The sequence below is a fragment of the Telopea speciosissima genome, chromosome 7 (assembly GCF_018873765.1).
Source record: "Telopea speciosissima isolate NSW1024214 ecotype Mountain lineage chromosome 7, Tspe_v1, whole genome shotgun sequence".
NCBI classification, from domain to species: Eukaryota; Viridiplantae; Streptophyta; class Magnoliopsida; order Proteales; family Proteaceae; genus Telopea; species Telopea speciosissima.
In genome coordinates, this window is record NC_057922.1 from 54,589,046 (window position 1) to 54,603,720 (window position 14,675).

The 14,675-nt window shown below is 38.6% G+C and overlaps 1 protein-coding gene across 1 annotated transcript; it reads left to right on the top strand.

Moving 5' to 3' along the window:
* Positions 1 to 826: 826 nt before the first annotated feature.
* On the top strand, positions 827 to 4,076 carry LOC122667208 (pentatricopeptide repeat-containing protein At3g07290, mitochondrial). Its single transcript, XM_043863448.1, has 2 exons — positions 827 to 1,085; positions 1,258 to 4,076. Exons 1-2 carry the CDS (start codon positions 1,042 to 1,044, stop codon positions 3,920 to 3,922), a joined length of 2,709 nt encoding a protein of 902 aa, XP_043719383.1. The 5' UTR covers positions 827 to 1,041; the 3' UTR covers positions 3,923 to 4,076.
* Positions 4,077 to 14,675: the final 10,599 nt, after the last annotated feature.

The window sequence follows — 14,675 nt, forward strand, 5'->3', positions numbered from 1 at the left end:
CTTAAAAAATAAATATTTGTAATCATTACCTCACATGATTATATAGCTAACTCCAATTTATTTTATAATTTAGCTATAAAAATTCATTTTACTTCGTATATATCCAAAAATAAAATAAAATAAAAATTACATCTAAAAAATATTGTTACTAAATACGGTAGGAAATTAAAATAATTTATACAATCATGTTAAATAAGGATTACCAAAATTTCATTTTTAGATGCAATGGTTAATGCAAGGGCACTAGGAGGATGGCCATTAGATTAGTTTTGGATTTTATTAGATGTTTTGTCATTAATGCTAATATTGGATGTACATATTTTGTTTAAGGGAGAAAGAATACTACCCGGTCTGTGCTTAGCGTGGCGACCACTTCCAGACACATAACCGCCTTGGGACACTTGAAAATGACCATCTTTTGACTCCATATAAAGGTTGATTTTTTCAGGACGCCCCAAGGCGATTCTTGCAAGCCCCTCTATTCCCCCTTGTTCAAGAAACTAGGACTATTATATAATTATATTTCTACGGCTTCAGAATGACCTTCAGGCATGTAGATTTATTGGGGATGATACTAACGAATTTTTGTTTTAAGTAATTCTTAGTTTGTTTTGCTAAACAACAAAAATTTCACTTTTCGATTTAAAAATTTTCACTTCCCTCCATTTAATTTCCCTTGCAAGCAAGCGGAGCGTTTTGAATTTGATGGGTGGGAATGGTCTATAGTCTACAGTGATGGTTCGTTACAGCTACTTCAGTTTACTGGTATCAGACATCGCCGTCGGTTTTTATTACCTGCTTTTAACCTCTGTTCTGCTTGATTTTTCAATACATGAAACCCATGTTTTATGCTCTTAAAGTCATGCTCTGGAAATTCTGCAAACCCGATTGTTGGGCTTGCTCACTTAGTGTTCGTGACTTGCTGAAAGGGACGATGAGGGGCATTGGGGTGAGAAGCAGAGTCCTTCAAAACCTGGGTCTGATTGAACTTCAGCGAAGTCGCTACTTCATTATGTGATCTTCAAAGAGGAAGACTTGGGGATGCATTATATTTCCAGATTAGAAATCTTGCGGAGGAAACCCTTGTAAGTCTTTAAAACTCTTTTTGTATTCCAGCTGAAATATTTCATTTTCTTGTTTTACATGGAAATAATTTTATGGGTTTTGGTCCCTTTTTGGGTCTTATTAATCTCTTCTATGTTCTTCTCTTCCTGTGTCTTCACGTTGATTTGCATCAATCGTTTGCGTTGTATTAAGAACTTCATATGCTACGGTGCCTTCTTTTATGCTTTCATCCTATTGTGTTCCACTTCGGGCCAGCGGAAGTAGCTCAGAAACAGTAAATGACGTTTCATATCAAATTTCTAGTTTGATTGGCCAATCAAAATGGGAAGATAACAAGTTTTTGAAGTCATTGGTTTCTCATTTAAGTCCTGATGTAGCTTCCAAGGTTATAGAGCTTCAAGGGGCTAATGTTGAACTCGCAGTTCGGTTTTTCAAGTGGGTCTGCAAGCAATCCACTTATTGCTATGATTTGGAGAACAGGATCAGCTTATTGAAATCATTAGTTTCAGCTAATCTGTTTTCTATTGCACAAAAGGCGATAATTTCAACACTTAATGGTTGTGGTAATGGAGAAGAGGAGATTGTTAAGCTAATGCGTGCACTTGATGATATGCGTAAGATGGGGTTTCGGCTAAACTATCCTTGTTATAGCACACTCTTGATGACCTTAGCTAAGTTGAGTATGGGCGTCCCAGCATTTTCTACTTATTCAAGAATGTTGGTTGATGGGTTTGTTCCTGATTTTATTGTTTACAAGACCATGATCAATGCACTTTGCAAGAGTGGGTTTGTACAAGCTGCTGAAATGTTCTTTTCTAGGGTTTTGAGGCTTGGATTTGATCTTGATACTCATGTTTATACTTCCTTAGTATTGGGAAATTGCAGGCAAAATGATCTTCCTGAAGCATTTCGGGTATTTGAGCTGATGTCTAAGGACGAAGGTTGTAGTGCCAATTCTGTTACTTACTCAATACTGATATATGGCCTGTGTGAAGCAGGTATGATTGGAGAAGCTTTTCAATTGCAGCAAGAAATGATGAAAAAGGGCTTTGCACCAACTATTCATACTTACACCATCCTTATCAAGGCAATGTGTGATAATGGTTCAATTTATAAGGCTTTAAGTTTGTTTGATGAGATGACTGGAAGAGGATGTAAACCAAACTTTCACACTTATACCATATTGATTGATATATTATGCAGAGTTGGAAAACTTGATGGAGCCACAGAGATGTTTAAAAGGATGCTAGAAGATGGCGTATTTCCTAGTGCAGTAACCTTCAACGCACTGATCAATGGTTACTGCAAAGAAGGTCGGGTTGTGTCAGCCTTTGAACTTCTTAATATGATGGAGAAAAGGAATTGCAAGCCTAACATCCGAACTTATAATCAGCTCATTGAAGGATTGTGCAGAATTCATATGCCCCACAAAGCATTGTTGCTATTGACAAGCGTAATTGATAATGGGTTGATGCCCAATACAGTAACCTACAACATTCTTGTTGATGGGTTCTGTAGGGAAGGTCATCTCGATATGGCTTTTAATATATTTAATTCAATGAAATCAGTTGGCCTTGGACCTGATAGTTTTACTTTCACTGCTCTTATTTTTGAGTTATGCAAACAAGGAAAATTGGAGCTAGCAAATGGGCTTTTATGTATAATGACAAAGAAGGGAATACATCCTGATGAAGTGACATATACTGTCCTAATTGACAGGTATTGCAAGATAGGTAAAATAGCGACTGCATTTATGATTCTCAAAGAAATGGTCAAGAACAGCTGTCCACCAACTTTTCACACTTTCAATTCATTTCTTGATGCTCTCAGCAAACAAAACATGCTGCTTGAAGAACATGCAATGTTTGGGAAAATGCTTAAGTATGGTTTAGTTCCTTCAGTAGTCACTTACACCATTGTGATTAATGGACATTGTCATGCTGGTGATATTGCCTCTTCTTTCAAAGTGTTGGAGCTTATGAAGCAGGCTGAATGCCATCCAAATGTCTATACTTATACTGTTTTGATTGATGGTCTTTGCAAAAATGGAAGAATGGATGAAGCAGAGATGTTTCTGTTTGGTATGGCTAGTTCTGGAGTGCTTCCAAATCGTGTGACATACACTGTATTAGTGAAAGCACATCTTAAGGCTGGAAGATTGGACCGTGCGTTTGACATTCTAGGTGTCATGATCAAAGATGGATGGCAGCCCAATTGTAATATCTATTACGCACTGTTGAAGGGGCAGCATTCGTCAAGCAAGGGTGTTGAGGTAAACGCAGCAAGTCCCAACCCCGATTTTGATAGTGAGTCATTAGTTTTGAAAGAGAAAGATGATGATTGGTTCTCCAATCAAGTCTTTAGGGGAATTGACATAGACAATGCTTTTAAACTTAGAGATAAGCTTGAGAAATGTGGTGGGCTTACTGCAGATATGTATAATATTATTATTATAGGCTTTTGTAAGGAAGGAAGAATTGCCGAAGCCGATTGTCTTACCCGAGATATGTTGAAACGTGGTCTTTTTCCTGACAAAGCTGTTTGTTCGTATCTTATTGAACACTACTGTAGGGAGTGCAAATTTGATTATTGCCTTGAAATCTTACATCAAATTCTTGGCAGTGGTTGTACACCACCGTTGTCATCATACAATCCTTTGATTGATGGACTTCGTAACCAAGGGAAGGTTCAAGAGGCACAAAAACTGATTTCTGACATCTTAAAACATAACGTTGAGAATGGCATTGCACTTTCACCAAATATAGAATTCCTGTTGAAGAGAGATGAGCCTGATGGATGTCTTGAACTATTAAAACAGATTGAGCAGCTGCATCAAAATGAGAGGTCAACAATTTAGTTCTTACTCTATTGTCAGCGCACAGCAGTTTGTGGGGTTACGGGATGCATCAAATAGCATGCATTATAAAGCTTGAATGATGAGGTACATGAAATTTTATTTAGTACTTTTTCCTTCTAGATTTATGAGAAAGTATAGAATACACTGAAAGCGAATTCTAGTTTGATACCTGTGAAAAACTTGCAGACTGGAAGCTTAAAAGTGGACTAGTGGAGTCAATATAAATTTTGGTGTTTGTTCCTTCTCAGAGATGGTCCAGTGTTTAAGCTATCTCGATCAATGACCACAGCAATGGTGTGTGGGAAGTAGATTGCTATGGTTCAGCAATGTACATGTGTGTAGTGAATCATACCAAAACAATTGAGTGATGTGAGGAACTACACGAAACAATAATATATTAACTAGTTTGCTCTCTCTCTCTCTCTCTTTATATATATATAGGAGTTTTTTCCCTCTCTTTTCTATATCGGAATGTAATTTCATCTTGGAGAATGGATTGAATAGATTGAAGTGCATTTTTTTTTGGGCTGCTGTGCGAACTTTCTGGTGTTCTTTCTTCCGTCTTCTTCACTCAAACCAGGTCTGAGATATTGTTTTCAGGTTTGATATCCTTTCCCATCTCCTGACGCTCTTCTTCTTCTGTGCTTTCTTATTCCTTTGTGTTTCTTAATCTTCTCCTTCCTTTCTTAGTATTATTCTGTTTTTTTTTTCTTTCTGCAACTGTCTACCAAACTGAACTGAGAAAGAAGTGATCGATCTCACTCATGATAAATCTGTTTAGTCTGAAACTTTGGGCGAAGAATACTCTGCCCTAGTTAATCTGATCCCTAGAATCTCATTCCCAACCGTGCTTCATGCTGTGAGTTATTAGCCTGAGATAAAGCCTGATTTCTCTGCTACCACCTGGGTTAGTTTCAGGTAAATTTTATTACTTTCCTGGTTGATTATTGAGGAATTAGGGTGGCTGAAGTAAAAGAAGCCTTAAAAATGATGAATAGGTAAAGTAGTAGGCATAGATGGTATACCAATAGAGGTTTGGAAGAGTGTAGGAATTTGTGGATTTATTGTGGCTAAATAAGTTGTTTAATAAGATTTTGAGCACAAGAAAAATGTAGGATGAATGGGGAAGAAGCATTGTGGTACCGATTTATAAAAATAAAGGTGATATTCAAAGCTGTAATAATTGTAGAGGAATTAAACTCATGAACCATTCTATGAAATTATGAGAGAAAGTAATTGAAGTGTGTCTGAGACAAGTAACTAAGGTTCCGGATAACCAATTTGGTTTTATGCTAGGGAGATCAACCACCGAAGCTATTTATTTTCTTAAGAGACTAATGGAAAGATTTAGAGCATATAAGAAAGATCTTCATATGGTCTTTATTGAGTATATGATGTGTAACTTTAGTAACAATAGGATTGAGAGTGGGGTGGTGAAAATTTATGATAAGGAGTCACCACAAAGTAATGACTTTCGATACCTAGGTTTAATCATGGATAAAGAAGGAGAAATAGGGGTGATATTATACTAAGAATTAGAATAAGGTGGATGAAATGGAGGGGTGTATCTAGAGTGCTGTGTTATCGACATATCCCTTCAAAGTTCAAAGGGAAATTTTATAGAGCAGTTATACGACCAGCAATGACATATGGGGCTGAATGTGGAGCAGTAAAGAAAAAATATTTAAACAAATTTAATGTGGCTGAAATGAGGATGTTGGGGTGAATGAATGGTAAAACTAGAAAAGATAAAATAATTAATGAACAAATTAGTCAGACCTGGGAGTTGCGAGAAACTCGTCTGAGGTGGCATGGACAGGTGCAACGTAGGCCTTAGAATGCTCCAGTGCGGAGAAGTGATTTATTTCAAATTGAAGGTGCTAAAAGAGCTAGAGGTAGGCCTAACATAACCATAGGAGAAGTGGTGAGGAAAGACATGTATAGCTTAGGACTGGAATCTTGTATGGCTTTGCATAGAGCTGATTGGAGATTAGGATCCATGTAGTTGAGATAAGGCTGAGTTGTTGTATGTTGGAACGAGTGTGTCCAGTTGATATTTCCCTCTGTTGGGCATGGACTTGGAACTTTGTTTGATTAAGTAGATGGCATTTGATATAGATAAAAATGAGAATCTGTTTGTTGTATTAGACTTGGAAATCTATTTCAGTAGACATCTTGGTTAGGGTCTCAGAAAGAATAATGGCAGTACATTGATCATTTTATTTTATAATATGGGTAGTAATTGTTGCTTCTGCATCTCTTTCATTAGAGGAATATTTCATATATTCTGTTGTTATTTACAGTGGTTGTTGGATATATTTCCATTTTGCAAGCTATTTTTCCTTAGCTCAGCACCTAGTGACATGTTTTATTTGTTCACCAGTCCTGGGTGTGTGTTGTTGCATCACTGTACCAATTTTGTTAGATGTAGAGACTGGTGGTAAATGGTTTTGAGTCTCCAAAAGTTCCTCCAATTGTTTTGGAAATGTTAAATCTTGACGTGATTTTATGAACACCCATATGTGCTGCCACTGGATGGATAATCAGCAAGTGCATAACCATGCAGTTCAGCCAGATGAACGCATGAAACTGACTTCCAGGCATAGTGACATGAGGAAGTAGAAATAAAAATTTGAGTAACTTTTTTAGTTCAGCAGAAAGTCTCTTGTCTGATTCTGTATTGTATTTTTTTTCAAAGGATTCAGATCAGAGGAATTAGCTATATGTAGAGCATACTTATAAATGCTCTTTTAAAGAAGAAAAAATAAAATTTTGAGAATTAAATCAAGTTAGGGCTGTTTTTGGTATGATTTCTATTTCAATTTCATGGAGTCATAAATTGAAATTAGGGTGTTTAGTATGATTTGTTCATCTTATTTACGAGAAATCAAAATCAATTTCATCTGAAATAGTGAAATAGCTGAGGACCTGTTTCAATATTGAAATTGAAATCAATTTCAAGTCTATTCTGTGCTCCACTTTAATGAGCATGTGTTATTAACGGGGGTAAATGTATCATTTGGTATGTTTAAAAAGAAATAAAAACAATACCACTCTATTTTGCCACCACTGCTGCCGCAGTCACCACCACCACTACCACCACGCAACCACCATCACCATCACCGCCGCCACCACTACCACCAGCACCCCCTGCCCCATCCCCACCACCACCGACACCACCTTCTACCAAAGAAATACAGAGAATCTATTCTCAGAAATTGAACTATCAAATGGATTTCTTATTCTTGAAATATTTCAGATTGATGCAACCAAAACAATTTCAATTTCTTAACCAATGATTTAATTGTTGACTATTTCGTGAAATCAATCCGAAATTGAAATTGATATCATACCAAATCAGCCCTTAGACTTTCAAATTATTTTCAATATATCTTTTCATTGGTTTACTTTTTCCTTTCTTTCTTAATGGTTTCTCAATGTTGAGGATGGATTCTTGTGGACCCTTTTTTTTGGTGAATGATTTAAATTATATTGAAGAAAAGAAAACAAAAGCAAAACTTCAGCCACATTGGCTAGACAAGGGAAAATCCCAAACAAAAGAAAGAGAACGATCTTCAAATGGATGAAACATCAAAATCAGGGAAGGGATATGGTCAATCACAGATTAAGTTTCCCATTCCTTGGAGCTAAGGTAGTAAGTACGGCGTAAATCTTAAGCGGAAACTTCTCCTATAAGTATAGATGTAATGGGCATCAGAATCATCATCTTTTTTAAGATGCTTCGAAGGTGCATTTGAGTCATGCAGAAGGCAGGCTGAAGAATAAGGCTGCCAATCAGGAATGCAAAGGAAAGGAGATTCCAAGATTGGATCCATGATGGCATCATTTAGTACAGACTCCGAAAGCTCCTCTGAAGAAGCAACAAAAGAATTATCAGCCTTACACTGAGGGCCTATTCCAGACTCAGGATGGGGGAAAGATGCGTAATAAAGTCTCCCTCACACAACTTCCAGGCTCACATCAGAGTAGATCATAGAAGCAGAAGATTTCTTATTTTTCTTCTTCCCCTTAGCAGGGGGCCGATTAGGATTTGGAAAACCAGAGTTGGAAGTGCTATGATGGACAGAATGTGGAACTGTAGGTTCAAAACCCTGATCATTGATTTCTCTTTTTTCTCCTGCACTGCTGGTTCAATAGTGGAACGCATCAAAACCTGGGTAAAGGAGGTTCAGCTACTCTCCAGGGTTGGACGGTTGGGGTCAATAAGAGACAGGTTGTTAGTGTTTTGGGCTTTTGGCCCCTACACCCAAGCTGGCACACCCTTTGCCAGTTTATTGGTGTCCTCCCTTCACTTCGGTAAAACTCAATGTGGATGGTGCTTGTAGGGACAATTTGGGCTTTGGAGGGCATGGAGGGGTCATCAGGGACTCGAACGGTGTCGTCCTGGCGGCCTTTTCAAACTTTATGGTGCCTGTACTAGCTCAGCTATTGTCCCTTGGAGGGCATGGAGGGGTCATCGGGACTCGAACGGTGTCGTCCTAGCGGCCTTTTCAAACTTTATGGTGCCTGTACTAACTCGATAGCTGAGCTCAGAGCATTGAGGGATGGTCTGGCTCTCTGCCAGGGCTTAGGTATTTTCGACATGGTGGTTAACTCGGATTCCGAGTCCATAGTCAGAATGGTTAACCAAAAAAGGTGTTCCTTGTGGAAGGGATGGTATTGGTTCCGGGAGGTGCTGGAGCTGTTTTCTTATGCCCGGGCTTTTGTGACCTTTGCGTTTCGAGAAAGCAATAGGGCGGCTGATTGTTTGGCAAACCTTGCTTGCGACTCTGGGTCGTCTAACATCTTGCATCGGGGCTGTCTCCCTTCCGGGATGCTCCAGGATATTCTTCGAGAGGACAAGGCTGGACTGCCGATTCTCAGGAAATAGCACTTATGTCTTGCTCCCCTTGTTGGGGGGAAGGAGTGACAGTAAGGACTTGAGTGTGTTGGCTCTATGGGTTGGGGTAAGGTGCTATGTCCCCCCCATGTATTCTTTATTGTTCTCGTGGATTATCAATAAACCTTTAGGGGCTGGCCCGGGTCCCAGGTAAAATTCGGGTTTAAAAAAAAAAAAAAGTACCCACTTTCTTCTGTATTTGAGATTGATCCTGACACCCACTTTTCAGTGTATTTATAACAGTTGGCTCCATGCATCTCAAAAACTAGAGGTAGCCCAGCCATAATCCCATTAAAATGGGAAGTAGGATTGTAATTTGTCTCTTCAATATTATCCTCCATAATACCTCCATGCTTAGAAGCTAGGGGATACAAGGGCCCATCAACATTTTTATATTCAACTCCACTAGGCCACCTTTTTGACCTTCCACCGAATTGGATCCCCCAATTTCTTCTTGTGATATAATACTCGTCTATTCTGCAGCCTGATGTGGTCACAGCACTATCCGCCATACCCTCTTGTTGAGCACAAACATTATCCAATATAATATCCCTCCCCCCCAGCTGGCATATCTTCCTCAATTCCCTCTAGCTTATCATACCGATTCCCATTCACGAGATTTCTTCCTTGGAGCTGCATGTTTGTAGCTGATCTTGATGGTTTTGCCTTCCAAGTCAGAAATCCTTATTGAGATTCTCCTGAACTAGAGTTGGATTTTGAATTATGAATTTGAATGGAAAATTTCCCTATTCCTTCATCCCTGTTGCAATTGCTTGCAGCCACCATCGCTGGTGTTTTATCACCTATGGCCACCAAATTTGGTGGTGCTCCGCAATCAACTACTGAACCACTAGATTTAACCTTTCACTCCTTTCTTGAAGTTGCACAATGAGTAGAGGAGTGTCCAAAAGTGAGGCATTCCGAGCAACGTGGTGGCAACCATTCATATCTGACTTCTTGCATGATGGTATCCTCTCTTTCCATAGATATGGGGATGGGATGGGTGGGTTCATGACTGGCTGGACGATCTACATACTCTAGCGAATGCCAACTGTTCATTCTGGTTTTTCGGTCTATGAAAAGTGGCCTCCTGATAGTATTGCAGATAACACTCAAAGCCTTGGCAGACCAAAGGTGAAGGGCCTGGTTTGGGAGACAAATCCAAACATGTAAGGATCTAAGATCCATTTTCTGCAGATAAATTGAAGGACTCCAAGGTGGAACGATTAAAGTTTTCTTGTGACCATGCCATGGTCCTCCTTCAAGAACTTTCACCATATCTTCTTCAAGACTAAATTTAAATAAGGAGAAAGAACTCCAGTAAACTAGAGAGTTTCCATACCTTGGATAAGGCCAATTTAACTGCTTCGAAAGAAGGCTGGCGTCCCAAGAAATGGCCTACAACTGATGATTTCCGGTTTGCAATATCTTCAGAGAAAATCTCCTTTGAACAAGATGCAGTAGGAACACCATTTAGTAGGGTTGGTTCGACAAAATGGAGAGACATACCCTCATCATATCCAGAAGTGGCTGAGAAGAGAGAAGTCCAGGTTTTCCTTAGCTAATTATCTCCTCTATGGGTTCGGAGAACTCTGCTCCTCCCACTCTTTCTGCTTTGGAGGTGATGTATATTGCATTTTTGGTTTATTTTGATGGTGAATGTTATCAGACCTTTTCATTTTTATGTATCTCTCTCATTGTATCATTCTTCGAGAACTGCAGTAAGTTTCTTGCATTTTAATTAAATTGTAAACTACTAAACTTAAGGGTCCATGCTCATTTTCTGGAGCCTATGTTACATGATGACGCACCCCCCTCCCCATGATCAAGAAAGAGTTATTCTCTGGAAAAGTATGCCAACAATGAAGTACAGCTTGGTACCATAGTTGTCGTGGCGTCGCCATGGCATCCTGGCGTTGGAGAAGCATGCATGTCGACCTACGCCATTGCATCCCTCTTCGATTTCTTCTTCCTGTCTCTCTTTCCCTCTTTGATTTCTTCTTTATTTCTTCTTTCCCTCTTCGATTTCTTCTTCCCGTCTCTCTGTCTCTGTTTTGCAACTAAGAAGTCACCAGATCTGATTCCAGGAATTAAATACTCTTTGTTTAGTTGATTTATCTGATGAGTTCTTGCTAGAATTGTTAGAACATGATGTGGCGATGCTTCGCCTGAAGGTTTAGACTGGACTAAGAAGAGTTGAAGGAGTTATCTCCTTCGTGCTACGCTGTTTTCCGTCCCAGGCTGAGGTCGTAAGGTTGAAGACAACCATAAATCCATAATCCGATCGTAGGTTATTACAAACCCTTATTTTTGCCTTTTTCCTAAAGTACCCTTCTCTTCTTTTATTCCCCTTTGTCCATACTTTACACATCCCTCCAAGTTTACCCTTGGTCATTAAATCAAAACCCTTTTATACCCTTTCTTAGATTCTGCTTAATTACAAGATTGCCATCCTTAAAACTTGAGAAACAATAGAGAAAAAATAAAACATGGCTTGAGTATACATTTATTAAAACATTAAAAATAGAGAAAATAAAAAAATAAAACATGGTCAACATGATCGCCATGGCAACGCCATGGCGAGCAACATGTCGATATATCGACATGACACCCCTCCACTGACTTGAATCGCCATGACGACGTGACAACTATGCTTGGTACTCATGTAGAGTGAAACATCAATTCAAGCATATTTGAATTTATCATGTATCGATGTTTGTGAGTTCTTTCTATCTACTGTTCTTTGTCGGACTCTTATTCTACCTGTTCAGGTACACTCCTGCAGGGGACCAAAAGCATCTGTTGCATTGGTTAAGAAACTTTCTTTAAGCTGTATTGCACCTTTGTGCTTTGCCATTGATTGTGTCACATTGTTGTTGAGCTGATGCATACTAACCCAACGTATCCGTCGTGTTTATTAAGATCCTTATACTGAATGTTCTCAATCAATGGAAAGAAGTTGTTGGGGGTATGGGTATGCGATGCATATATTACATCAAATAATCTGAAGGCTGGCTGTGGGATTGATTTAGGTCAAGAATTGTCAATCTTAACTGAACATGGATGTCACGGAAGCATGAGAATTTGACCATACTGTTTGACTACCCAGTTCCTTTTACAGATTTCCTTGGGCTATGTGTGGAAGAAAAGAAATGAAAGAAAAATTTTGAAAATTTTCTTTTAAAACAAAGAGAGAGAAAGACACATACTAATCATTAGTTTCATCGTGACTTTTGCCTTATTATGTTTTTCTTTTCTTTACTTGCCTTCTAAGTATAGCTTTATGGAATTGATTTGCGTCTGGTGAGAATGTATGAAGATTCTTTTGGCCAGTTATTTGTTGATTTACTTATTTGGAGCTAGGCTAGGTGATCTTTGATATTTCCAGTTTTTGGAAATATTGTAGAAGAGTGACTTTGCATGTTGAATTTCTTTCTAGATTCTTTTGAAATTTATACAGAAGAAAACCTGATCAGAATTGTAACCCAATGAAAAAAAACCAAAAAAAAACCAGCAGATTCAATGATACTTCGAAGTGCCCTAGATGGATGAACCCTGCTTAATATGAGTGAATCCGACATCATTAATGCTGGATTTGAAGAACTCGCTTACAACTAATTCTCGATTTAACACCATTAAAGCTCATCAAAGGGAGATAAAAAAGATTGGGCAAATATCTTGTAAAAAAGATATTTTACAAGAAAATGTTCTTCCATGTAATGTTATTTTATTTTTTTTGTAAATATTGGAAAATCAAATTTTACAGAAATTTTTTTCTTCCGTGCCTTTTTTACATGGCGACAAACGGAACCTAGAGAATAATGACATCATCCAAAAATATCTTGTCAAGAAAAAGTAAAAAGAAGAAAAAATTCAAACATTTTGGCACTATTGAAGGCTCAAGGACATAGGAGGGTTTTTTGTTCCATGTAAACTTGAATGCATTGAGACTAGTCAGGGCTAAATGCTATTTAAATTAATTATTTAACAGTGCATGAATCCGATCCGATGCAATTTTTTCTTCCAGAAATTTCTTTAATTTTTATTATTTCATGATTTATGGGTAATTCCTGAACTACTTATTTCTGCCAGCAATGTGATCTGGTGAAATGACAATGTCAAGTTGTCAACATAGCAGATAAACCCAATAAAACATTCTTAAAATTTTTTAAATGTTTCATCAAAATTAATTCATTCTTAAGTGTTATTATTATTAATTAATCATATTTAAAAATATTTTAAAAATGTTTATGTCCAATCAATGATCGAGATTCTTTATCTTGGCTGTTTCGATAGATTGCAGTTTTAGAGGTTGTATTTTCCATACTTAAAAATCCATTATGGAATTTTTATCCTTTGCTGTTCGCTGCCCGAACAGCACAGTGTTGTCTCCTCACATGAGGCGCAAAATGACGACTTAATCTCCCTTGGGCAGTGTGCTTCGGTAGGGAGGTTAAGTCGTCATTTTGCCCCCATGTGAGGAGACAACAGGTGTTGTTCGGGCAGCGGACAGCGGAGGATAACGATGTTAAAGTGGAGGAAGTTAAATGTTATGTTTTCTATCACTGAGGGGTTTGCATGTTATTTTCAATCGTTGTTGCACTTGTTGTTAATTACTATAGATGAGTTACATTCACTTTGTGCAACCTCAATGGGAAAACACCCTATAGGATCACACTACTGGCTGGTACACTCAGCATGAGAGATTGTTAGATGGCAATCTATGTAGCTTGGGGGGGGGGGGGGGGAAGGGGAGAGATACAATACATCACTATGTGACATCTCTCGTCCTCCTATTCTTCTCTCTCCTCTCTCTTAGGTTTGAGAGTTAGGTTTCTGAAATCCTAATTCGGGAAAAGCATCTCTATTGCATTGATCCCTGTTGCCCGTGCTGAGTAGCTAGTTCAAGTGCTACAATCCTTCGAAGAATCTGCATTTGTGGGTTTTGAGGTAACCCTAACCCCAATATATGAATTTGATCAAACCTTGGTTGATGAAATGTTTCTTAATGCGGGGATGTAAAATTTTCTCGGGCATTCCCCACTTCCAACAGGATCTGTTGTAAACTTGATAGAGCTTTTGTCAATAGAAGCTGAATTCCTCAGCCCTGTCATATTTGATATTCCCCCATTAGACTATCAATCTTGGTTGATTTGGACTTCAGGCCCAAACCCTTCCAAGTTCTTTGATGCTTGGATTGACAAGACTACAAGACATTAGTTGCTCAAGGTTGAGGTGAACCTGTCCCTCCACCCCATATGGACCCCCTCACCGGCTCTGCAACCAAGTTGAAGAATGTGAAAAAATTATTTAAAGTTTGGAATACAAATGTGTGTAGTGACAGTGCATGAGAGTCAAGAAATCTGCAGATCATTTCCTCTTTATTCAAAGACTCTCTCCCTTGACCTTTACCATGTTCATTTTCAATGGAAGAAAAAGATGCTAAGGCAGCTTATGTGGAGGCCTTGAGGGTGGAGGAATCAATTCTAAAGTAGAAATCCAGACTTAATTGGTTACAACTTGACGATGGGAACAATGGGTTCTTCCACAAGTCAAATCAATTGCAGATAGGACCGAAGCAACATTCTTGAAGTGGTTAGAGAGGATGGTCTTACTACAGAGCCCCACCAGATTGCCCAGTCTTTTACTAGACTTTTTGGGACTACTCATTGGGAGGAAGAGTGCATCAGTTTTCTTTGCTTGTGGGTTGTACCCTATTTGATTTCCAGAAGGGTGCCTTGGTGGCAAAGGTTTTAATTGAGGAGATCAAAGCAGCAGTCTTCGCTTCTAAGGATGCAAGGCTCCTGGTCCCAATGGCTTCAATACTTCTACAAGTCAGCTTGGGAATTCATT

Bases quoted from the DNA above. Each gene is read 5' to 3' on its own strand.
- LOC122667208 (XM_043863448.1), top strand. From the start codon at position 1,042: ATGCATTATATTTCCAGATTAGAAATCTTGCGGAGGAAACCCTT. The intron at 1,086-1,257 runs GTAAGTCTTTAA...CGTTGTATTAAG, and splicing joins ATCTTGCGGAGGAAACCCTT to AACTTCATATGCTACGGTGC.